This window comes from Salminus brasiliensis, chromosome 13 (assembly GCF_030463535.1).
Source record: "Salminus brasiliensis chromosome 13, fSalBra1.hap2, whole genome shotgun sequence".
NCBI classification, from domain to species: domain Eukaryota; kingdom Metazoa; phylum Chordata; class Actinopteri; order Characiformes; family Bryconidae; genus Salminus; species Salminus brasiliensis.
The window spans coordinates 19,310,161-19,337,049 of record NC_132890.1 but is presented as its reverse complement, the minus strand read 5'-3'; the positions used below and the strand labels follow the sequence as shown (position 1 = coordinate 19,337,049).

The 26,889-nt window shown below is 38.5% G+C and overlaps 3 protein-coding genes across 5 annotated transcripts; 1 reads left to right on the top strand and 2 right to left on the bottom strand.

Annotated features, from left to right (window-relative positions):
* Nucleotides 1-1,220: 1,220 nt before the first annotated feature.
* tspan3a (tetraspanin 3a) lies at nt 1,221-5,197 on the bottom strand. 2 transcript variants are annotated; one of them, XM_072695563.1, is made up of 8 exons: nt 4,988-5,197; nt 3,839-4,030; nt 3,617-3,691; nt 3,280-3,381; nt 2,951-3,103; nt 2,772-2,855; nt 1,998-2,137; nt 1,221-1,588 (listed from the first exon to the last, which is right to left on the bottom strand). In XM_072695563.1, the coding sequence occupies exons 1-7, from the start codon at nt 5,048-5,050 to the stop codon at nt 2,045-2,047; spliced, it is 762 nt and encodes a 253-aa protein (XP_072551664.1). In that variant the 5' UTR covers nt 5,051-5,197; the 3' UTR covers nt 1,221-1,588; nt 1,998-2,044. The 2 variants fall into 2 exon arrangements, with proteins under 2 accessions (XP_072551664.1, XP_072551663.1); XM_072695562.1 differs by having other exon boundaries at nt 1,221-2,137.
* Nucleotides 5,198-6,875: 1,678 nt separating this feature from the next.
* ch25hl1.2 (cholesterol 25-hydroxylase like 1, tandem duplicate 2) lies at nt 6,876-10,172 on the bottom strand. The gene has a single exon (XM_072694498.1). The coding sequence runs from the start codon at nt 9,482-9,484 to the stop codon at nt 8,660-8,662; it is 825 nt and encodes a 274-aa protein (XP_072550599.1). The 5' UTR covers nt 9,485-10,172; the 3' UTR covers nt 6,876-8,659.
* LOC140574635 (uncharacterized) lies at nt 9,775-24,612 on the top strand. 2 transcript variants are annotated; one of them, XM_072694497.1, is made up of 12 exons: nt 9,779-10,249; nt 11,597-12,280; nt 14,621-14,680; nt 14,808-14,860; nt 15,030-15,174; nt 15,743-16,095; nt 18,265-18,493; nt 19,968-20,085; nt 21,051-21,168; nt 21,727-21,838; nt 21,921-22,033; nt 22,122-24,612. In XM_072694497.1, exons 1-12 carry the CDS (start codon nt 10,220-10,222, stop codon nt 22,186-22,188), a joined length of 2,082 nt encoding a protein of 693 aa, XP_072550598.1. In that variant the 5' UTR covers nt 9,779-10,219; the 3' UTR covers nt 22,189-24,612. The 2 variants fall into 2 exon arrangements, with proteins under 2 accessions (XP_072550597.1, XP_072550598.1); XM_072694496.1 differs by having other exon boundaries at nt 9,775-10,249; nt 21,921-24,612.
* Nucleotides 24,613-26,889: the final 2,277 nt, after the last annotated feature.

Sequence of the window (26,889 nt, the reverse complement as noted above, 5' to 3'; positions counted from 1 at the left end):
TTTCATTTGTTCATTTTCATAGAATTTTATTTATTATTACTTTTGTCAGATTCAAGTTATTTCTGTGACCATTGTGGATTTTTCCTTTCATTAACCGAGGGGTACCAACAATTCCACAAATGTCCATGTGTGTACATTTGAGGCATTTAGCTAATATTCTTATCCAGAGTGACTTACAAAAGTGCTTTGCTGTTTTGTCTGAAAAATACCTAGTTTGTGTAGATGTATCCAAAGATACCTCTAAGCTAAGGTACTGCTAAACACAACATGGTCAACATGGAGAATATAATACTTGACACAAACACTTTCAGCCAAGTACTCTTAGAAGAAGTGAGTCTTTAGTCTGCTTTAGTCAGCGAGCGATTGTGCCGTTTGGAACCCCAGGGGAAGTTCGTTCCACCATTTCGGTGCTTGGCTTCGGTGCATCTGGATGCTTGGCTTCCGTGGATCTCAAGGGATGGCGGGTCAGGAAAGAGTTGCAGGGGCCTGATGGTAGCAAAGGGAGACCAGCTAGAAGGGAGTTACATTAACCAAGTCTTTAAGTGACAAGAGACTGAACAAGCACCGGGGTGGCCTCTCCAGATAGGAATGGTCAATTTATACGTTAAAAAGGAAAAATCTGCATGATGAGTCAGATTTGGAACATGACTTAAGAACAATAACTGATCATCCATGACTACACCTTCTTCTTTGTGCTTTTGTAGAGGGAGTGAACAGTGAGTTCTCAAAGGAGAGGAGCATTAGCAGGATCTAGTAAAAAGTATATTTATATATTTAAAAAAAAAAAGAAAAAAGAAAAAAAAAAAAACAGGGCATCATTTACTTGCAGGGCTAATCAAACACTTACTTTGGTTTGCCACAGTATAGGCAGATACATGGCTAAAGCAAATCCAATATCCCTTCAGCAGGAAAAGCTTGACTTTGTCTTATTCTACACAAGCGTAGTGCATAGTTTTTTTGAGCCTGTTGACCAGAAAAAAAAGGCCTCACACTATGGAGGTTAGGGCATTTTATTTAAATGGTCTGTGAGAATCTGGGAATTTAAAGTCAGCTACTCTTTACTTTAATACTCCATGAATATTGTTAAAGAATAATTGTAAATAACACTGCCAAAATGACCGGAAGATAAGTCATTATTTAGTCAAAGCATTCCCTTTACATTAAACCATCTTGCAAGAGACTAATTGTAATAATGTAAATAGAACACTGTGGGTCCTAAACAGGTGAAAATAACATTTTAATAAAAATGACAACAGATTGGCATTCCAGTGTCAAAATTGTTTGTTTTCCCTTAATCTATTTACATTCATTTCAAATGTTTACATTGTTCAACGTCACATCATGTTTTCTAAAGCAACTTTAAGATCTACTTCGCAGAATACTAAACTCCACACAAACATGAATAAGGAAAAATAAAAGTGATAAAATACATTGAAGGAAGTGAGTAAAGAGTAATCCACACAACATGGAATAAATTTACAGATTTCCCTGACAGGTCAGTATGTTGTCAGATTGGAGTGATGTTGCTGAGCAATCCTATGATGGCCATTGGTAGTATATCTGGAGATGGATGGCATGGCTGGGACAGCTTCAATACAGGGGATAAAAAACATTTACACATACCAGTCCCAAACAAACATTCACAAGAATTAGCTCTTACACTTGATATTACAAATCAATATAATGTACACATAGTGCAAACAAACACATGAGGAAAGCATAAATTCCACATTTTCTGTAGATACAATAATGCCATTTATGTTAGCAAAAATGCTTAATCCTACATACATGATATAACTAAAAATAAAAACCAGCAGTTTTCTAATTTAGGAACAAAGGAAACGTTTGCCATTTCTGAATTTGGCTTTTAGTGTTTTGAGACAAAAATAAATACAATTTAAGCATGTAAAATAAATATACCAAATTTGCTTGACTCATCACCAGTGCAGTGCGAGACCTATTTTATGTAGCAAAAAAAAAGGGCAAGAGCAGAGTACCTTCACACACTGAGCCCTGTGTGTGCGTTCTCTTATGGGTTTCATGTTCACGTGTATGTCACTCCAGTCATCAGAAGTTCGTAGGCAGGGTCCCGGCTTCTACGACACAGCACAACACAGGCACAGAGCATCCCAAGCATCTAGAAGAACAGAATGGAGTTTATTACTACATCTTTCAATACATGCATCCTGAAAAGCTTCACTGCATTGTAGATGCAAGGGACCTTTGCAGCTGTAACTAAAAAGCAAATATAAGCAAGTTGTGGTCAGCATGAAAGCAAGGAACACCACACACACACACACACACACAAAAAAAAAAATTCTAGTCTATTTGAAGTAGGAAGATTTTTAATGTTTACAAAACATGAGAGATACATGTGACCCATCTAAAATGTATCATTACCAGTTTGTTTTTTGCAAGTGAGAAGACTCATAATACATAATTTAATTTAAAAGAAGCTTGTCTACTGCACCCCAACCCTATAGCCAGACGTGCTGGCACATTTTTACCATGTTAATTATTGAGACAGATTGAATCAGTTTACACTTAGGATACAAATGTAACCTTTGGATGTGACCTATGGCTTTAGAATCTACATGTATGAATGAAACAAAATTAAATGATTTTTGAGTCAAACTCTGTCTCCAAACCCCTATGGTACAGGCTCAAGGAAGAGAATACAATAAGGTCCAGGATTTCTGCCATATCATATCTTGGCTTTTGAGCACCAAGATGGTTTACATAATTGCACCCTCAGAACTGAAAGTTCATACCTGAATTGCAGCAAATGTCAGCGCAGCCCAGATGACATACATCATTATCTCCTTTAGTTTCTTCACAACTAGAGCCTCACATCCCTAAGGGATTCCAAACAAAACACTGTCTGAAAATGTCTCTCACACAAACTCTACCTCACACAAATATGGTCACCAACATATGGTCTCCCACTTACCTCAGGGTAGAGGTCTCCAGGACGGGAGAGGGAGCCAGTGCAGTTGCTCACATTGGGTTTGCAGCAGCTCAGGGGTACACTGTTGTTCCGAGACTCATTAAACCAACTTGTGTTTCTCCAATCCAAGTAGTTGGTGATTCCACAGCAATGGAGCTTAAATTCAGTGCAAGCAAAACATTAAAACAACACCACTGACCATTTGGGACTAGCACAGATGGAATTTGGCCTCCACATTTATCCCATCCGTGCAGTGGACACACACATACACACCACTGAACTGGAAAATGCATATAGGTTTACATTAAAAACTGTATCAAACTGTTAAATACCTGTCTTTGCACATAATCAATAGCACGGCTGGGAGCATCTGTGTTAGTGCCATTGTATTCATTGTAGATCTTCTGGATTGAATGATTGACCTCTTCTTCCACCTAGAACATTACAATATTCTGAAATCACTGCATTTGTACATTGGTGCATTTCTAAATGTTTTAATTTAATCTTATTAGTTTTGATAAAACGATCTAGTTTAGTGAATCAACAAAGAACACACGATTACTATTTGTGAGTAATAGGCCTAGGTCGCATGTGTTTTGTTTACTTTGGGATTCAAAAGATAAAACACTCCACCTAGAAAATACTGATATGCACTCAGGCAGGACTAACCTTCGCTCTGAAAATGTAGCCAAGCACCACCACAACCACTTCAGTCACAAACACCAGAATGAGGATGATGACAAACTGGAAAGTGGACATTCAGGAAATAGTTCAAACAAAGTTATTTGGTCTATTAAAAATAATAATAATAATAATAATAATAATAGTTGATAAAGTGCTTTAATCTAGTAAACAGTACATGATCATTGTGTGAGCTGAAGGTTTACTGACCGTGGCCAGTCCACAACGACTTTCTCGGATTGTGGCACAGCATCCAATCAGGCCAATGATAAATAGCAATGCACCCACTGCAATTATGACAACAGCAGGGACCAAGGTGTACATATCCTCAAAAAAGTGCTCATAGTCATCATACGTGATGAACACATAGGCACCAACATAACATAGGATCCCAGCAGCAGCCTGTAAAATGACATCAGTTCCAAAATAAGAATGACATTACAATTCAGAGCTAAACATTTATTGTCATGGTAGGCTAATTACAAAAGGAGGTTAAGAAGCAGCTGCATCTCAACAGCAGTGACTACATGTAAGTCCTGCATGTCCTTTCCTTTCATTCAACATTTCAGAAAATGAGGCTACAAAGGAGCTTTGTAGAACAAAAGTAATGCAGGTATTTAATAATGCATTTTATTAAGGGGCAGTAGGACATAAAATCAAAAAAATATCTTAGAAATAATGTGAGAACACAAAAGACAACCAAGCAATGCATAAAGCCAATATACTTAACACAAAGCAGCATATTATCTCAATAAATAAGTAAATAAATAAATACATAAAATATTATTACACCAATCTTAAGCTAATTAAGACCATAGTATGGTCGGTAAAATAACATTTTTTTTTTAATTTTCTTAAAATTCGGCCACCTCTCGAAGTAAAAAAAAAATTAATAAATAAAAAAGAATGGATGAATTTCCCTGGACAGATTCGGTTCAAACGAACGACAGGTACTGTGCGCACATAGTACAGAGGAAGCTAGATAAAATGCGTAAGCAACCGGGAGAAGGAAAATGATTCTATATTAAAGAACAGAAAACGCCAACGTTAGCAAGCTAGCGAGCCTAGCCGATTATCAAAGTTTGAACAACAATCGACATGATAGTGCGTTCATAGAACGCACACATGAAATGCTTAAGGTTATTTTATGCAAATTATCCATAATTACGACAGTTATTAGCTGTCGTATTTGTCACGTTAAGCGGCATATCCCTAGCTCGCTATCGATTTAGCCGGTGCAACTAACTAGGTGGAGGAAGGGATGATGCGTATACGCATTCACACGACATAGCTAGCTAGCTAACTAGCATGTGCTAACCCAGCTGACGCATTCATAATTTAAAGGTCGCCTTGGCTTACCCAGAAAATAAGGTTCAGGAAGACCAGCACGGTTTTTGAGGAGGTTATTCCACACTGGCCCATTGTAAAAAAAAATGTATGTTACTTTAACAATAATCCATCTGCTGTACACTATATATTGGCTAACCGTTTGGTGGCGTCCATGCCGTAAGTTTTTTTTTTTTTTTACACTCTGGTCCTCTCTTCAACCCAGCACCACTACAGCAACCGCTGTGCACGTGACACAGTGAAGTCATCACTTTTTATAGAGAGATTACTGGCGCGATACAGTGAAATAAAACTATACAAATCTATATACATCTCTATCTATACAACTATACATCTTTATCTGCATTTAACACTAGCGATTTAAATCGATGCATGTGTGAATTATTTTGCAATTTCGTTGACCTTGCTTGCAGTGCAAGGTGACAAAGAAATGCATATACGAGGCCCAGCTTCTAGGGGTGTTATGTATTTTTGCTTGCTTATTTATTTATTTAGTTATACTATTTGAGAAGTTTATAATTCATCTAAACTTTACAAATAATCTGTATGTTCTTGCATACACGCCATGTGAACTGAATTTTTGTTGTTGTTGTTTATGCTGAATGAGGGATTCCATGACTGAAAATGTAAATCTAATATACATTTCAAACATAGATAAAGTGTTATTCTAAACAACATATTTGCATTATTCAGATAAATTAAAACATTAATGAAACATCTTGTAATCAGTCAGTGGGCCTATATATAGGGCTACAGGTTGTCACTGTGCTGTTTGGTGACATGGTGTGTGCCACACGCAACATGGACCAGAGGAAGCGAAGGAAAGAGTTGTCTCAGGAGATTAGAAAGAAAATTATAGACAAGTATGTTAAAGGTAAAGGTTATAAGACCATCCCCAAGCAGCTTGATGATCCTGTGATTACAGTTGCACATATTGTTCAGAAATCTAACTGGTCATGGCTGCAAGAGAAACACTGATGACAAATTAAAGAGACGGATAATACGAATGGTAACAAAAGAGCCCAGAAAAACTTCTAAAGAGATTAAAGATGAACTTCAAGCTCAAGGAACATCAGTGTCAGATCGCACCATCTGTCGTTGTTTGAGCCAAAATGGACTTCATGGGAGACGACCAAGGAGGACACCATTGTTGAAAACAAATCATAAAAAAGCCAGACTGGATTTTGCCAAACTACGTGTTGACAAGCCCCAAAGCTTTGGGGCTTGTCAACACGTAGTTTGGCAAATGATAAGATGAGACAAAAATAGAACTTTTTGCCAAGGCACATCAGCTCTATGTTCACAGAAGGAAAAATGAAGCATATCAAGAAAAGAACACTGTCCTTACTGCGAAACATGGAGGGCTCCGTTATGTTCCGGGGCTGTTTTCTTGCATCTAGCACAGGGTGTCTTGAATCTGTGCAGGGTACAAAGAAATCTCAAGACTATGAAAGGATTCTAGAGAGAAATGTGCTGCCCAGTTTCAGAAAGCTTGGTCTCAGTCACAGGTCATGGGTCTTGCAACTAAAGAATAGTCCAAGCCACTTCAGAATAGTCCAATGTTTTCCTCTTAGCCATTCTTGGGCATTTGTAGCTGTGTGTTTTGGGTCATTATCCTTAATCCACTGTTCTGAAGTGGACTTCTATGAGCCCTGACCTAAATCCTATTGAGCATCTTTGGTAGGAGCTGAAACATGCCGTCTGGAAAAGACACCCTTGACAGTAACAGGAATCGTTTGATTGCAGTGATTGCCTCAAAAGGTTGTGCAACAAAATATTAAGTTAAGGGTACCATCAAATATATTTTTAAAAGAAACATTTCAAGGAAACCATAAGAATGTTTTATGCTATCAGTATGTATCTTAGTAAACACATTTAATAATAATTCCATGCTAAAAAACTCAACTTTAGTCATTGTCAGCAAAGAAACCTTGTGAAAACATTCGTGTTTTGCATGAAATGGATTAACATAGTTTTGATGGTTAAATACTTGCATACAAAAACGCTGGAAAGATTGTTTAATGTTAGAGTTACAAGGATTGAATGGCACCTCAATCATGTTTGTGGTAAAGGAAAGTAAGAAGTGATAATAAATGTCTAAGCATACATCGGTAATGTGTAAGTAAGCAATAAATTAATGTTTACAGAAATCTATTTTCATTACAAAAGCACAATATGCTTGTTAATTGTCTCTTCACACTCCTTACAACATGCCATCATACAAGGTGGACACAAACACAACATGAAAAGGTGTTACATTTTGATTTGTTTACAAGTTTATACACTAGCACTTGTTATATGTCCCTTTAAGACACTTTTATTTAAAGATAAAAATCTTTCTTCTTAATGTATTTTACTGCCCTCTAAAATGTTGGCAGGTAAAAAATAATCATTACTAAGAATAATTTCTAGTTTTAGTTCATACCACACTAACCAAAAACAGTTGAGAAAGAACAGTTATGATTTTGCATTCACATTGAATGTATTGTAAATAAAGATAAAAGGTACTTGAAATATTCTGTATTCTGTTATAATAAATTCACATTTGTTTGTTTTTGTATTGTAAGATAAGATAATATCAAATATTTGATTGTCATTAGGTAAGTATTTTTTGTCTTACCATATTTACAATTATCATAAGGGAAGGTCAGGGGGTGCAAACAGCTTAACATATACTCCTAGTCTGTATGTGTAACAGATGTATAGTTAATGTAAAGTATTTATCACAGTTTTGTATAGAAATTCGTAAATTGTTGTAATATACTCAAATGCTCTCCTGACACTGGGGCCCAACATCTAGACATTTGCACAACCAGGGAGTGAGTTTTTTTTATTCTCACATTGATGTTCTAAATCACTGTTTCTGGTACACCCATGTACTAATGGTATACATGGTATGTGATAACCTGATTATTAGGCTAACATATTGGTATTTTTGCATATTTTTTTTAATACAAGATATTGAAATCAGTAAATACAACTGGTGACAGACCTGATTATCCAAACTACAGACCACTTTGATGATTTTGATTTTATTGTTGTTATAATAGACAAAGTATCATTATGATATGCTGGAAATTTTTTGTGTTTTATGTTTGATTACCTACAGAGGTTGTGCTCACTATTTCTCAATGAGAAAAATACAAAATGTGTCATTTGGCCATGGTTGCCCAAACATTCCCATACATCAGGGTAACAACACAGTTGTAAAATCAAATTAAATTTGATTTCAAAACTGTGTTGTTGTCATAGTAAAAGGGAAATTCCAATCCAAAAAGGCCTCATTCTCTAACTCTTTTTGAGCAGAAAACCCTCGTACACAGTTTTCACAAAGGTCCTGACATTCACCAATTAGGATTCATTGACCCGACAGAATAGAAACCTGCATGTTAAAATACAAAAATAGGCATTTAGTTTGCATTGTAGTTAAATTATAGTATTTGTGATATTTGTGGAGGAATTAAATCATTCCTGTCATAATTACTGTGAACAACTCTCATACATTAGCCAGATATTTACAGAATTATCAATACTATTAATTTGATCTTTCTGAGATTTGTCACTACACTTAATAAAATCTTATAGAAAGACATACTGACAACAATGGGTTTATGAGGAATTGTCCATTGTAACTTTCATGATTTCTGACTATAACCTGTTAATGGATGTAACAAGGGATACTTATTAAACTTTGACAAAACTAAAATCAGCATGTGTGCCAAACACTTTATCCCAGTGGCTAAATTGGGGGGCAAAGTTGGTGTTAGGCTTCTGATGGTGCACATCATGTTTGCTCGGCCCTCCATAGATGCCAAAAGGAATCAGGCGAGACGTGGACCATGGGAAGTCATACCCACAGTGATCTTCCACAGACACGTACACGTGGGTCACCATGAAGGCCCAGGTCGTGAGCAGATGGCATCTCAGTAGCACTGGGTTGACAGTGGTCCAGAAACCCACAGTGACCAACTCCCAGCCCCCAAGGCATTGCGTGGCCAGTGCGAATGGCGCCGAGTATTCGTGGTGAATGGCGTGAAAGCTGACGTAAAGCCAGCGGACCTTGTGATGCAGCATGTGCCAGATGAAATACTGCAAGTCGAAAAGCAGGAGGTTTCCAGTCACGCCGCTGACCAGCTCCAGTAGCGTCGGTGCCTGTTCAGGCAGGGGAAAAGGAGGTCTCCATATCCACTGGGCGGCAGCTGCTGGGAACACAAGAAGAATGTGATTGCGGAGAGTGACGCCAACACAGCGGAGGATCATCAAGGGGGTGGGCAACCTGCCTGGCTGGATCTTGTACCGATAGACAGCTGGCCACTTCTTTCCGACAACATCACAGAGCAGGTAGGGCAGGCAGAGCACGAAGTACGACGTCACTGACAGGATCACAGGGAAAAGAGGAGACCTTATAGTGCTGGAGTGATGCAGCCGCAGATAGTCCCACAGAGGCTGCAAAAAAGACTCTTGTCCGTAGCTCTCACAAATCGCCTCACCAAGCTGCATTAAAGTCATTTCTCTACAATATTTACACCGTCCCTCTGTAATGTGATTCACTCTTAAACAAAACCCAAACTTGATTAAACCAAGGATGTTTAAACCAATTTTTTACATTCCTCTGCATTCGTTCACAGGTCTTAAGTATTTTGCAGTGTCTGTGGCATGCATTTGTCTAGTTTACTTTATGATCATGCGACTCGACAACGCGTGACAAAACCCAGTTAACAGTGCATCGTGCAAACGCCTTAAACATATCAGTGTTTTAAGCGATGGTGCAGATCTATTTGAGCATCTATAATGTGTAGAACTATTTAAAAAGACGCATGCTAAGATGCATTCTTAATAGAGCAGCGCGGATCGCAAGTTGCTGAGGAAATGAGAAAACGTTGCGCAACGTAACGGAGCGTTTCGCATACTGAAACGCTGGTCAAGAGCACCTGTATAAAATGATCGCCTTCATTGAGCACTCCTGTTTCCGACTGAAACAAGACAGCGATTCTGCAGTCTGAGTTCATCCTTAACACCGGCTACAGTTTTCCAAGTCTAGATGAGCACGGTCGAGATAAGGTGTGTGTTAGTGCTTCCAGGAGGGGGCAGCAGCGAAACTCGCAGGGCTCCGCACTGAAACGAACGAGAGAGTGAGTGGGTTAAACAGACAGAGGCTGACGCAGATACCAGCTAGTTAGCTTTTTTCCAATTCTTTAAATCGTTTAAATTGTAAAGTTTGACAGCGAGGTTGTGTGGCACCTCATGGAGTCTTCAGTCGTCAGTGCCAAGCAGGTTAGTAGAATATAGCTAGCTAGCTACATTCTCAGAGAGAAACGGAGGATCGATGTTCCAGTTAGCGTTAGCAGAGGTGGGGAGAGTAGCCTACAATTGTATTGTCATTAAAGAGAACTCTACGACATTGTCCTCATTACGCCTTAGCAAAGTGTTCTATTAAAATATGTTAAATATGTTACTATTCTATTTTTTTGATGCATTATTAAAAGAATATATAAATATACCCCCCCCCCGGCCGCTAGTAGGCTGCCATTTTGTTGGTTGTTTTAGCTATGTTGTACACTGAACAAGGATTTTGTTAATGTATCGCACTATTTAAGACATGCCGTATTTTATGCCAATGGACCCCTTTAAAACAGAAACGTAGGGTCGAGGATGGGGAAAATGGGGAAAATGAACGACTTAAACAGAAGTCTGTAAAATAGAGTTGTCTTCCCAAATATACTAGAAGTAAAAAAAAAAAGAAAAAAAAAAAGGTTTCATTTTGTTACCTATAGTTGTGAATGTGACTGATGGATGGTGATTAAGTTGATGAAATAATAGATTGAAATTTGAGCATATAGTATAATAATTTGTGCTCCAAATCGTAAGACCCAGAAACATTTCCAGTGTACTTGTTTACAATTTATTGTTGACTGAGAAAGGACAATAAAAGGTGTGAAAACAGACCCTCAGTATGGTCACTAAAAAACAAACAAAGAAACAAAAAACTGATTGTGTAAATGCTTATCGTGTCTTGCTTTGACCTTTATTTCCTCCCCCACCATGCTAAGTGCGTCACATATACAGTGATTCAAGATAATCACATAAATGTTGCAATACCTTCCAAACACTGTCTGTCCTGTTGACATCTTATCTGTTATTTTATTTATTTATTAGCTCTGCTCCTATGGCTGCTCTCATCAAGGTTTGTGCTGTGATAGAGTATTTAAAGCACTTCGAGACCTTGGCCTAAACATGTGATTAGTAAAGGGACTTTGGAATAGCCTTGGAATAGCTTTGTATGGTGCATGATTTCCTCACCCATGAACCAAATAATACCTTTAGTTGGAATTTAAATGATCATTTGTGTAGATATTAGTCCCATGTTATTTATTGGGTATGTAGTTGAAACATTTACTATGCCATTCAGAATATAAGAAATTTGAGATTTTAGATATTAAGGTAACAAAACCTGTCCTTTACATTCTGTGAATATATAATCATTAACATATCAATAAAAAGCTGCAGAATTAAATTAAAAGCTGTATATAACAATTTTGTATGATATTTATTGTGTACATGAGGAAGTAATAATGCTGTGTCAAGAAAATCACCAACCTTCACTTTGTTCTGGTTCCTCAGCCAGATTATAACAGGGAGGATGTTTCACCTGGGACAAATTCTGAAAAAGAGAACAGGAGTGAGGCCTCTCAGCAGGCCACTGGCACCACAAAGCAGTTATGCCGCTTCTATTCCCAGGGCCACCGTTGCCACTATGGGAAGAGGTGCAACTTCCTTCACCAAAAGTTTGCACCCTCAAAGGCACTGAGGGGGTTTGAGAACAGGCCAGGCTGTGTGGAGAAGGAAGAAAGTGCTCATAGTGATTCTCCTGTCCCACAGCAGCAGTCAAATCTATTTGGTGCTTCTGAAAAGGAAGAGTACTTGGTCACTTCCAACCTGAGAACAACTCCAACTAAACAGGTACGAGCCCAGAGGCCCTGCCGCTACTTCATGTCAGGGTTCTGCACTATGGAAGACCACTGCCGCTTCTGGCATCCGCAGCAGTTTGCTTCAGTGGAGGACAGGCCAGTGGGACCCAGGAAAAGGAGCAGTGATTGGCCCAGACCACTATCCTGCCGGCCTCCTGCACTTCAGGAGCAAGTCAGACTGGCTGATCTAACTGAGGAGATGATCAAGAAACTCAGGGACACAGAGATCTCTCAGCTGAAGAAGAGTTTTTCTAAGGACAGGCTCATAGTGCAGGAGAAAGAGGACAGCCAGCTCACCTATTACCGGGTCACTGTGGAAGCCACAGATCCAGAATGGGTAAAACACTCATGTCTAAAGTCCAAAAGACATTCGTTCATCGATGTCTTAAGCTAACACTGCATTAAGGGCTTTGTGGATCAGTGATAAATGTCATCTGCAAGGGAACATTATGGCTGGAGGTTTCTCATTTTAGCAAAGCTGGCTAAGGCTAAGATCAATTGTTTAAACTAGTAATGATACAATAGCTACAGTGTATCACAAACGTGAGTACACCCTTCACATTTCTGCAGATATTTAAGTATATCTTTTCATGGGACAACACTGACAAAATGACACTTTGACACAATGAAAAGTAGTCTGTGTGCAGCTAATATAACAGTGTACATTTATTCTTCCCTCAACATAACTCGATATAAAGCCATTAATGTCTAAACCACCGGCAACGAAAGTGAGTACACCCTTAAGAGACTACACCCCTAAATGTCCAAATTGAGCACTGCTTGTCATTTTCCCCTCCAAAATGTCATGTGACTCGTTAGTGTTACTAGATCTCAGGTGTGCATAGGTAGCAGGTGTGTTCAATTTTGTAGTACAGCTCTCACACTCTCATACTGGTCACTGAAAGTTCCAACATGGCACCTAATGGCAAAGAACTCTCTGAGGATCTTAAAAGACGAATTGTTGCGCTACATGAAGATGGCCAAGGCTACAAGAAGATTGCCATCACCCTGAAACTGAGCTGCAGCACAGTGGCCAAGATCATCCAGCGTTTTAAAAGAGCAGGGTCCACTCAGAACAGACCTTGCATTGGTCTCCAAAGAAGCCAAGTGCACATGCTCAGCGTCACATCCAAACGCTGTCTTTGATTGCATTGTTGCAGAGATTGAAGAGGTGGGGGGTCAGCCTGTCAGTTCTCAGACCATATGCCGCACACTACATCAAATTGGTCTGCATGGCTGTTACCCCAGAAGGAAGCCTCTTCTGAAGTCTGTACACAAGAAAGCCTGCAAACATGTGAAACATGTGCTAAAGACGTGAACAAAGGACATGGATTACTGGAACCATGTCCTATGGTCTGATGAGACCGAGATTAATTTGTTTGGTTCAGATGGTCTCAAGCATGTGTGGCGGCAATTAGGTGAGGAGTACAAAGATAAGTGTGTCATACATGGTGGTGGGAATGCCATGGTCTGTGGCTGCATATGAGTGCAGCAGGTGTTGGGGAGTTACATTTCATTGAGGGACACATGAACTCCAATATGTACTGTGAAATACTGAGCATGATCCCCTCCCTCCGGAAACTGGGTCGCAGGGCAGTGTTCCAGCATGATAATGACCCCAAACACCTAAGATGACCACTGCTTTATTGAAGAGGCTGAGGGTAAAGGTGATGGACTGGCCAAGCATGTCTCCAGACCTAAATCCAATAGAACATCTTTGGAGCATCCTCAAGCGGAAGGTGGAGGAGCGCAAAGTCTCAAATATCCGCCAGCTCCGTGATGTCGTCATGGAGGAGTGGAAAAGCATTCCAGTGGCAACCTGTAAAGCTCTGGTAAACTCCATGCCCAAGAGAGTTAAAGCAGTTCTGGAAAATAATGGTGGCCACACAAAATATTGACACTTCAGGAACTTTCACTAAGGGGTGTACTCACTTTCATTGCCAGTGGTTAAGACATTAATGACTGTATATTGAGTTATTTTGAGGGAAGAATAAATTTACACTGTTATGTAAGCTGCACACATTGTGTCAAAGTGTCATTTTGTCAATGTTGTCCCATGAGATAAAAAGATATGCTTAAACATCTGCAGAAATGTGAAGGGTGTACTCACTTTTGTGATACACTGTATACTTGTTGATACCAAAAAAACACTCCTCATATGATCACCAAATTAGTGATTAATCTATATATATATATACATATATATATATATATATATATATATTTATTTATTTTTTATTTTTTTATTTATTTTTTTTTAATAACTTCTTAATTTTTCCATTAGCAAATAGAAATTTTAGTTTATCAAATTTAATGTTTTTAATGATTGTATTTCAAATATATAATTGTTTTCCAAATTGCAGTATTAAAGTATTCTTTTTTTTTTTTAATCAATATTTTGTGCAACTCTAATGTGGTGCATATGTACTACCCTGGTAGACGTTCATGAGGAATTGTCATAACATTACAGGAACTACAAAGCTGCTACTGTGAGAAATACTTTAATATTGCATACTGAAGGTCATAACTAGAAATGGCCTCCTAATTTGCATAGGTGTATTCACAGTGAAGCAGATATTGTCCTCTTAAAGTTAAATATTAGTGCCAAATTGGAATGTTATTGATGCAAGAACTGGTTTCCTGGGCCACATGTTATGTCTTTCTGTCTATTTTGCAGGCTTATGACTTAAAAGAATTGGACATAATGGTCAGTTTCCCTGAGAACTATCCACAAGAGGTATGTCCCAATCAGATATTTTTTCTTCACAGGATCGTATCTGTTAGAAGTACTTTGTAATATTTGTTTTAAATGTGTTTTCAACATTGAGCTATGAGGGGAAAAAAATAAAAATAATTATGCTTAGGTGTTTACAGTAGATGTTCCAGAGGACCAACATTTGCCATCATTAATGGGGAGGTAAGTTTATTATTTATTTATTTATTTTAAAGATTAAATACTACACTGTATGTCCAAATATATGCATGAATGCATTCAGCTACTTGAAGTTGCAACCATTCCTGACACAGATTTTAAACAGTTGTAATTGAACAGACCTGGATTTTCTCATGCACATGTGCATATGCAGACACATACAGTTGGCATCACAAGAGTGGCTGCAAGCCAAGCATGCGACCAGACAGTTATTGGGAAAGGTGGAGCTGCTTTTCCGGCCATACCTGCGCTGGTTGGATCGCAGCATGGAGAGACTCTTTACTGAGGGAGCTACACAGGTGAGATCGGTAACTGTATGATTTACTCTTTAGAGCAATAGTGCTAATCTAGGTGAGCTGCTAGGGGGTTACCTGTGGATACTGGTTGCTGAATGCTGTGTTCAAAGTAATTAATTCTCTAATATGGTATGGCACAGCATCTCTCATTAGTGTTCATATAATTGTAGTGAAACACTGGAATATGCTATCTGTCCTGCCTATCTGGAAGCAGCACCACTCCCACCCTCTTCTCTTCTTTTCTCTACAGTTAATTCCACTTAATATATTCCTTATCTACCAGATATTTATCAGGTTGTACTTGCATGTTGTATTTTGATGTTTTATTTGCCTCAGTTACAGTATATAAGGTGTAGCCTCATTCTGACATATATATATAGACTATCCTTTGGCATTCCCAAATCTCTGTCCCTCACAATTATAGTCAGGTTCATAACCTAAAAAAAATTCAACGTTTTTTTTTAGCTTCTCTCGGTGCATTTATCATGCTGTAGAAACAGTACCACTTACAAATCAGCTACTGCTATAAGATGCAATTACCTGTACTAACTGCTCTGACTTCTGTATCCAGCTGAAAAAATACATTGATCTGGAAAGAGCTGGAATACAGTTTGTTCCCTATGAGCAACTCCAGGCAACAGTGTCCAATGTTGGGCCTTCATCTGAGTGTCTTGAGGGCTCACTGTCAGGGGAGTCACTGGAAATGGACTGTAAGGCCAAGAAGGAACATAAAGCCGGTGGAGTGGCAGGGAGGGAGCAGGTCAATCTCGGCAACAATGAGGAGAGCAAGAGTCAGCGGGTGGAAAACATCAAAAGTAGTGAGCCACGGAAAGGCACAGAAATTAAACTGCTGGGCTTGAGGCTTGGAGAGGGCATGGCTACTGTGGAGGCGAGACGGATAACTGTGTCGATGCAGTGCAGTAGGTGTGTGCTTCACCTGTTCTTTCATTTCCCACGTAAATCATGTTACCTTATTTATCAAATATACAAGTGCATCTCAAAAAATTTAATATTGTGAAAAGTACATTTTTGTTCATAATTGAATTTAAGATGGTATACTGTCATTTATTACACGTGAAGTGACTTATTTCAATCCTGTTTTAGTATCTCCAATTGGAATATTTAATGAAATCAAACAGAAAAGAATGTATGATGCAGAAATGTCCAACTTCTGACAAGTATGTTTATTTATACACTCAATACCTGGTTGTGTCTCCTTTACCACAAAATACTAAATCAGTACAGCTTGGTATAGAGGCAGTCAGCTTTTATCTGCAGCAATTGTCCGCAGATGGAAGCATGAAGGGCTCTCAAATCTCCTTGTAGGCGGCTGTGTTGACTTTCGACTTAATAAAACACATTGGACCAACCCCAGCAGACGATCTGGGACACTGAACCATTACATACTGTAAAAAAAAAAACACTTTACACTGGAAACCCCTTGGGTTTTATGCCACTCCACTATTCCTCCAGACCTTAGGATCTTGATTTTCAAAGGAAATGCAAAATGTATTTTTATCTGGAATGAAGGCTTTGGACCACTGAGCAACAGTTCAGTTTGTTTGCTCCTTAGCCTAGGTAAGATGCCTCTGGTTCAGGAGTGGCTTATTATTAGGGAATGGGGCATTTGTAGCCTCTTTCCTGGGGATGTTTGTTTGCTTGTTATTAACACTTATTGCTATAAGCCATACATATCAAAAGTAAAAAAAAAAAAAATCTTGAAGTGAATATAATATTTTTTACGGTTTACCATTTTTTAAGTTATGTTAAATTGTGAGCAAAACTTTTTCACAATATTCTATTTTTTGCAGTAGTATGTGTTTATCAAATGTGTCAGAGTATTAACAAATGTTCATGTTTATATGTGCACTGCTTAACAGTTTGTATATGATAATGTGATTTGGCATTAATACTCAAACTGGGATGGGAATCGAGTACCTATTGAGAGACCGGCTTTGAAATCAATGAATCCATTGAAATCGTATGGCAGAGAGGAGGAAATGTTATGTAAAGAGTGTAACAAAATTAGTATTTGTCCAGAACTATTACTGTTCTTTATATGACCTTATGGAGAATACCCTTTTTCAAAGCACAGTGCCCATGTAATCCACATTTGCTGCTTGCAAATGTATAAAAAAATAATGTGTTTGCAGGGACTGGTTATTTTCCAGTAAAACACCAAGGAAACAAATGCCGACAGTGAGAGTGATCAGATACAGTCAACTGACCCCAGATAAGCTTCTCATCAGCTTTGTGGTATTAAGATCATGTTAATAAGAAATTTATTTTAACTTTATCAATTTTAACTTTAATCACATTTCATGAAATAACTTGAAGTGTTCCCGGGAACTTTTTCATCTTTCAAAGATATATATTATATAGATATTGACAACAATTCAGGAATTCCATGTATTTGGCAGCAGTATATCTGTCCTACACAAGCAGGCTCAGTAGAAATTTACTTTAAGTAAGAAAACGTAAATAAAAAAACTGAACTGTTTCAGCTCTCTCTAATTTTAACTGCTTTCCCATGACCTCTGAGTGTGAGCGGACACTGTTGTACCTTGTGTCTGAATTTGTTTGAAAGACAAAGGCTTTTGAGCCACCATTCGAACAAGGCTAAAGAAGCATAACATAATGGAAATCCAGTTATTTCTTACAATTGTGTTGCAAAAATGTGCAACTAATTTTGTCCTGTCTTGAGTTCTGTGTGGAATAATATTAGATGTGGCTTTTTCAAGTAAGCTTAAGGATCAAAGCATTTGTAACTGCAACATATTTCTGAAAGAAGTGCAAGGGTGCCAATATTTTTGGCATTGACTTTATTTACAAGTTGCGTTGATACGGAAAACTTGTGTAGACCTATTTTTTTCCACACAGAAAATCCAACCGATAAGTAGAAACAGTAGTGGAATTGGTATTAAAACCGTATACATTCCCATCCCTAATAATAAATATTTTAATATGTATTATTCATATTTATTCAACATTAATTTGTTTGTTTTATTTTTGAGAGAAATATAGTTTTACCAGGAATATAAATTTTACTGGATTCACATGGCTAGATGTACTTATCCATGTCCCTCTTGGTAGGTGTAAGGTGACCTCTGACCTGACCCTGAGCAGTGGACTGACGTGCACAGCCCACTGTGAGAAGTGTGGAGCAGAGATTAGGGCTGCGTTCAGACCCAGAATGCTCCACCACTACAGTGATGTGTTGGGCTATCTGGACCTGTATGCAGCTGCAGCTGTGGACCTGGTACTGCAAGATTGCCAGCTGATTGTAGGCTGCCTCAACTGCAATAAAGAAGACACCATTCAGGTTTATACGTGTGTGTGTGTGTGTGTGTGTGTGTGTTTAACAAGTTGCAAATAAGTTAGAGCCTTCAAACTTTGAACAAGAGCAGCATTTATTAACAGATGCATAAATATTACAAACAAAAAATATAAGTTGCTCGGTTAAATTATAATACTTTTTAAACATAAAAATGTGGGTCAATTTTTATTCAACCCCTAGGTTTAATATTTTGTGGAAAAACCCTTGTTTGCAATTACAGCTATTAATAGGTTTTTATAAGACCTGATTAGGCCGGCACAGGTCTCTGGAGTAATCTTGGCCCACTCCTCCATGCAGATCTTCTCCAAGTTATCTAGGTTCTTTGGGTGTCTCATGTGGACTTTAATCTTGAGCACCTTCCACAAGTTTTCAATTTGGTTAAGGTCAGGAGACTGACTAGGCCACTGCAACACCTTGATGTTTTCCCTCTTGAACCAGGCCTTGGTTTTCTTGGCTGTGTGCTTGGGGTCGTTGTCTTGTTGGAAGATGAAATGATGACCCATCTTAAGATCCTTGATGGAGGAGCGGAGGTTCTTGGCCTAAATCTCCAGGTAGGCTGTGCTATCCATCTTCCCGTGGATGTGGACCAGATGGCCAGGCGACTGGAACAGAGACCATTGCGGTGGTGTGTGTTACTTATGGTATTGACTGAAACCAATGTCCCCACCGCCATAAGATCTTCCCTGAGCTCCATCCTTGTTGTCCTTGGGTCAGCCTTGACTGTTCGGACAAGCCTGGCCTCGGCACGGGAGGAAACTTTGAAAGGCTGTCCAGGCCATGGAAGGTTAATAGTAGTTCCATAAGCCTTCCACTTCCAGATGATGCTCCCAATGGTGGAGACCGGTAGGCCCCACTCCTTGGAAAGGGTTTTGTACCCCTTGCCAGCCTTGTGACCCTCCACGATTTTGTCTCTGATGGCTTTGGAATGCGCCTTAGTCTTTTCCATGTTGACCATGTATGAGTGCTGTTCACAAGTTTGGGGAGGGGCTTAAATAGTGAGAAAAGGCGGGAAAAACTGATAATTAATCCAAACATGTGAAGCTCATTTGTTCTTTATGCCTCAATTACTTATTACTACTTGAGGGAACCAAACAGAATTCTGGTGGTTTAAGGGGTTGAATAATAATTGACCCTCTGAACTTTTCACAATTTTAAAAAACAATAAACAAAGAAATAACATTCTTTTTTGTTGCAGTGCATTTCACACGTCCAGGCTGATCTACAGTCCAAATGTCACAATGCCAAGTTACCGCCAAATGTGTAAACCTGCGAAATCTGCAGGGGGTTGAATACTACTTGGAGGCACTGTGTGTATATGTATATGTATATGTGTGTGTATATATATATATATATATATATATATATATATATATATATATACAAAAAGAATTAAAAAGTTTCAAAGAGTTTCATTTATTAATTAATGTATTTATTTATTTATTTTTGTCTTATATGTTAGCATTTGCCCTATGGACAGAACAAGGAAACATACTGCCAGCACTGTCACAGCAAACTCAGCATCTTTGTGGAGGCCACACGCTTTCAGTATATCCAGCCTAAGATCAGAAAAAAAACAGGTTCAGTTTTGTTTTGTTTTTGTTTGTTTTTTTTAATCCAAGTGTTCTATATCCCCTCACAATCCTTTAATTACTCCAATGAATCTCATCTACACTAGGCGAACAGTGACCTTTTGAAATCATCTACCATGTCAGCCTGTGTTTGAAATGACATTTATTGATGGACTTTGCAGCATAATGCTGAACACAAGCAGTTTTTTGTCTTCGTCATTGTCGCATAAAACCGGAGGGCTTTTATGCAAACTCATATCTACTTTGGTGCTGTACTGATCAAGAGCAGACTTGTCCACTATAACCCTTTATGAGCCCTTTGTGGGAGTGGTAAAGAGGTTGTTGTTGTTTCATACAATATTATTGTATTTTAAGTGCATTACACTGTGTGCATAATTATTAGATATGTTGGAATTGTGATCCCATAGTCTTTCCAAGTACATTTTTTCCAAACCATTTTAACCTATTTTTAGTCTATGTAGAATGTTTTTTTCACTAAAGGTAAAACTTGACCACCTTCCTTGTCTGATTTATGCCTGAATGAGAACACATTAGCGTTTGTGGGTGAGATTTACTGTAAACAATGCACATCTTTAAACATCATCTGGGTGGAAGTAATGCCAGCTTCAGAAGGAACTCCTAGGTTCTAATTATAGAGGGCATAAAAAGGGTGGCTGTACTGGCAACTAAATGTTTTTAAAGACTAGACATGTTGATTATTATAATTTCTTTTGGTATTGTATATGTGTTGTTGGCTGAAAATACTTGATCTGTTTATTGTTGTTCGCTAAAATAACTTACTGTAGTACTGTAGTATAATAATTGTGCAAGCAAATATTTGACATTCCTGTTTAACATTCCTGTTTAACATGCTTTGTGAAACATTCAGTTTTTTGTTACAGACTAAAGACTACAAAGTAATAAATTAGTGACGTAAATGAGGTTTAGCTTGTGCTGTCTGCTGTCTCTTGCAGGCCAAGAATCAGCTCTTCAAACCTGCCAATGTAAACGGAACCCTGCAGTTCAGCATGGAAAACCCCTTCCTGAGAAAGGTGCCTGCAAGCATTACAGACAAAGTCATCGCTGGCTAAGGTAATCACAATGATTATTTAAAACTATTTGTTTTCTTTTAGTTTTTGATATTGGGTCATGCCAAACATTGTTAAAATCACATCTGCACATCGCCATAATTTTAATGTGAACTGCAGTAGTGATTATTCAGTACTTTAGCATTGTCCATTTTAAACCAGAGCCAAGATAGATTACAATTGTTGATTGACTTCTGGCAGGTCCCAGTAAACATGAACTGTGAACTGTTATTCCTTTCAGGTCTGTGTTCTAGCAACATGGCATTATCATTATAATCTTGGAGGAACTGGAGGAAAAACTGACGTAGTTTATAGTTAACCATCTTCTGTATTCATAAAAATGTCCTTCATTTCTTGTGACCATTCCTTTTGATCTTGGTGCTCTATCTTTGAAAGGCATTGGACAGTCCACAGCAGTGATTTTATTCTCTGTAGCCCTGTAAATATTTTCCACTAATTTCAATCTTGAAAGTCTCCAAATCCTTTCGCCTGCCACATGTCTAAGACTGAGTATACCCTTGACTGCTTTATGGGTCAGTTACTGATTACTTCCTTTTGCAAGGTTTCCCTGTTGTGGCTGGGCTTACCCTTGTGATGTGTGCCACAACGAGGGCCAGGATCATCTCATGGAGCTGGCAACCAGAATGATCTGTGGTTATTGTGCAAAGGAGCAGGTGAACATGGTTGATATGTTTTTGAGCTATTTGTTTTTTGTGGACTTGAGAAGTTTAGAATTGTCTCATTTCCTTCGCATAGCCATACAGCAATGGCAAACCATGTGTGGGGTGTGGAGGTATGATGACCAGAGGAACTCACACAAGCCACTGGGAGGGTGGACAGGGCTGCAGAAGCAAGGTTAAAATGAGCAGGTATATGTTAAGTGGTTGGATCAAATTATTTTATTGTTACTTGTTCTGTGTTTTAGCTAATCATGAGTTTATCTTTTTCCCTACACAGGAATGACCGTCACAAATATACAAACATGTGTAAAACCATGTCAAGAAAAGCAAACTCTGAAATGTAGACAAGAGAAGCATTAAAATCCTAGCTATAAAATAAAATAGATAAGGTTTGGACTGTTTCTGAACCTGGTGTGTCCCCAAACTAGCCACATTGCTACTCTGGGGTGCATCTTACATACAACGACAGTGCCTAGCATTAACCTAACACGGTATGATGCATAACTCACAGATCTAAAACTGTTGTGCCTTGTTTGTACCACAGTAGTGTGTGTGACGTGTGTGATAGAATTAAATTGAATACCCAGATCTGTTTTTTTTCTTGTTTTTCGTGATAAGAAGTATCTCAATATCTATATATTCACACGTTTTGTGACCTGCTGTGCAACCATTAGAGGCACTGGTTCGGATCCAGCATCCATGGAATTCTAATAATGTTAAATGATTTTACATCTGTCAGGATGCCAATTTCACGTTTCATGTACAGCCAAACAAATAACAAGTGATAACTATTTAGCGCTATCTTATTTGCCAGCTTGATCATTGGAAAGCATTGAAACGTAGGGGTGTTTGTTTTATTTATGTATTGTTTCTTTGCCATTACAATTGAACGAGTTGGGCGAACCGTGTATGTAATGTATGCAGGGGGGGCATTGTTTTTAACAAAACGGCGAGTAAAATAGAGTGAACCTAAATTTGGATTCTTTTAGCACGCTTACACCTTAATAAATGGTGAAATTGTAATTCACCACCACCTTAAATTGTTTAGCAGTTCAGGCGTGTGCGAATCCTTTTAAAGATAAGTTGACCCATTCAATGCCAAATCTCTCTTGGGCACTCTGACCAAAACAGCAGTCTAAAACACCAGTTTTAACGTTTAAAGTTGGATCAATAGGGTTGAATAACACAAAGCAAAAGCAGGAGTGATAAGAGACTGATTCCAAGCTCCCACACATACGTATTATGTATACACCTCCATTGTATCATGATGTTCGTTCACCACAAACATAGCTTATGATTTGTTTATTTTTATGGTCTTTGGCAGGAGTGGTGGTAGCTATTCTACTTTTGTCTTGGTTTTGTCGCATTTTCTTTAGATGTAACTGCCTTAAGGGTTAAAAGCAAGGTGATTCATGATTTAAATTGTCCATTTTGTTTTTGCATTTAGATACGATTACTGTAACTAAAGTATGCAGATAATAAAAACAATGTTTGTAATGGGTGACAAATGAGCTAAAAACAAATAATGGAAAAATAATTAGTCAAGTCTTATTATAATGTGTATGAGCTAGAACTAAGATAGAGTTCTGGACATATGTTTGAACAGTGCCATTCAAAAACAATCTAAAAGTACTTAAAACTACTTAAACCACCTTTAAAGAAAGTTTTTGTCTTCCCTAAAGCCTATGCTCCTTAGATGCTTTGAAATTGTAAAGACTAGGTCAGAGCATTTCCAGAATGGTAGCTCTTAATAAAGGTAACCAAGGTATGCATAGAAGAGCTATTGAAGCACACTTTGCTGAAAGTTAATGCAGACTACGATAGAATGGTGCCCACACACCCCTTTACACCACTGTACAGGTGCGTCTAAACTGGACAATGGCGCAATGGACGAGGATGGCCTGAATCACACATTATGTGGGCAGTGTGTGTGTCTTGGGAAACTAGGGAAAAAGATGGCAGCAAGATGCTGGGAGAGGCAGTATGATTCTCTGGGCAATGTTCTGCTGGGAAACCTGGGGTCCTGGCATTCAAGTGGATGTTACTTTAAAATGTATCACCTACCTAAAAATGTTCTTTATTTTCTTTATTATGGTTACTGTCTTGGACATACAATTACAGGACAATATTTAAAATAAAATAGAACGTTAATATTCTGTACAAATTCAGAACTTTTACCAACAGTCATTGTTTAACATTAAAAACATGACGTTTTAATGACTAATTGCCTTTTCCATCATTACCCCTTCAGAAATACCTGGATGTTTAACCAGGAAATGTACTGGTTCCCCTACTGTAATTCAAATCTCATGTAAAACATACCCTTATTCCATTATAAGCAGCCCTGAAAATTAAAATTGCAGAAGAGTTGTGAAGAGTTCCACATAAAACGGAAGTAGTGGGTCAGAAATGTCATCAAAAATAACAGGGCTGCAGAAGTGGACAATATGTACAGACATGTATGTTATAAAATGCACTTATTTTGTTCTAGTTTAGTTTGTATTTTTTTTTTATTCATTCTTGTGACATTATATAATAGCAATTTCCTGAACACATTTCTAAAGCAGTTGATGACCAACTGTCAGTTGTCTACCATATGTATCTCCAAAATAGTGACTTTACAGATGAAAGCTAACATATTCTTAACTTTAAAGTGAATATAAAAATATAAATGTAATTTTGGATCTGTTGCATCGGTCTATTTAACCAGATGTAACTGATCACATCTTAATGGTTGAAAGCAAGGTAAAATAAAAACTTGTAAGCAATGTTGGTTCCTTTTAGTTTTTTGGTGTATCAAGTGGATTTACACTGCAGCAAGCGAAAGTGTTTATTTTCTCATTAGCTGTCATCATTGGGATGTGGAACTGACTAAGTCAAGCAGGTTTGCTTGGCCAGTTAGCACTACAAAACCGTTTACCATGCCATGCCATTTTCCAGCTAAACTCACTTTGCATAAAGTTGAAAAAAGCTCAACTGTTTCATCTTACAGTGGTGCTTAAAAAAAAGTGGTGCAGTTTGTGAACTGTATATTTCAGCAGATCTAAAACATCATTGTCATACAAGTACATAAAGAGAACCTAATTAAACAATAGACAAAAGTATTATACTTTGTAATTTATTGGAGGAAAAGGACCCAATATTACATCTATGAGTATGATTTGTCCTCACTCTTCACACAGCGCTCACACATTTGAAACATCATGGTAGCTATATGTGAGGATGCTTTAGTTCTGCCTTTAATGCGTCATCCCAGGCAGACTAGTGAACAAACTGACTAAATTCGGACTTTCTCAACCCATCTGTCTCTGCATCAAGAATATACAAGAATATATAGAACATACTATTACACTTAGCACGGGTGCTCCTCAGGGATGCGTGCTGACCCCAGTGCTCTATACTCTGTACACTTATGATTGTGACCCCACCTACTCCAGTAACGCCATCAAGTTTGCAGTGAATTGGACTTATCTCCAGAGGAGATGAAACCTTATGCAGGGATGATGTTCAAGGACTGTCTGAGTGGTGGTGTTTCCACTCTCACTGGGAACAATAAGGCACAGCAGAGACTCTACTTTCTGAGAATTCTCAAGAAAAACAATTTCCCAGAGAAGCTGCTGGTGTCCTACTATTGCTCCACTATTGTGAGTGTGCTGACCTGCTGCATCTCTACATGTTACAGTAGCTACTCAGCGACAGATCTCTGAAGGTGATCTCTTTAGAGAGCCATCAGTAAAGCACAGAAGAATATCGGCTACTCACTGCCCAGTCTGGAGGATCTTTTCAGCTCCTACTGCCTCAGCAGGGCATCAAACACATGAAAAGACTTCTCTCAACTGGTACATTATCTGTTGGACCTGCTGCCGTTCAGAAAGCGCTTCAGGTCTATCATAGCCCAGACTAACAGACTTAAAAACAGTTTTTACCCCAGTGTAATACAATAATTAAACTCCAAATTGCACAAAAGACTGGACTCATTTCACTGTCACAGAATTTTATTTAATTTGTTTATTTTGTTAAATTAGCATGACTGCACTTCTGTTTTTGGATAGACTGTGCAATATAATTAGTGCAACCGCTCATCAGACAACATGGTCCCCACGTGCAGTCCCTGCTCTTTAGAACTGTTTTGAGCACACTGATTGGCAGATTTTCAGAGAAGCATCAACCTGGAGTAGCATATAGAGTCAGTGACTTACTACATCAACAAGTGCATCACAACACACCCCAACCAAAAACCATGGATGTCTGCAAAGGTGCGCAAGCTGCTGAGAACTCATGGCAAGGCCTTCAAGTCAGGAGATAAGGCAGGCCTCAGAACACCTCTATCATCCCTGTGCCAGAGAAGTCCCTGGTGTCCTGCCTCAACGACTACCATCCCATTGCACTCACTCCCATCATTATGAGGCTCGTCATGAGGCTTATTAAAGGCCAGATCCCCCTTCTCTGGACCCACTGCAGTTTGTGTATTGTTCCAACCACTCAACAGACAATGCCATCACTGTCACACTCCACCTGGCTCTCACCCACCGGGACAATGGACCCCTACGTCAGAATGCTGTTCATAAAATTCAGTTCAGCACTCAACACCATCATCCCTCAGCACCCAATTGGAAAACTAAGGCTGCTGGCTTAGCATTGTAAAGGACTCATTTTTTCATTGCTGCCATCTGGCAGAAGGTACAGGAGCATCTGTGCTGTCACTGCACGGTTCTTCAATAGCTTTGACTCACAAGCAGTCAGACTTTAAAACTCACAGAGATAGAGATGACCTATAGCATTTTAATCTGTCTGCATATTATTTTTTTAATTTATATATTCTATACCTCAGCACTTGTGTTTTGTATAAGCTGTCTGCATATAATGTCATGTCATGTTAAATATCTATGCACCTTATTCTCACTAGGGACTGGGACACTTAGCAATTCTGGTATTCACTGTATAAATGAAAATGTAAGATTGTGTGCACCTTTTTGAGAAATTAATGCACTGGAACTGTCTGAATGTACAAAGAGGATTCCAAAAAAGTTGGGACACTAAACAAA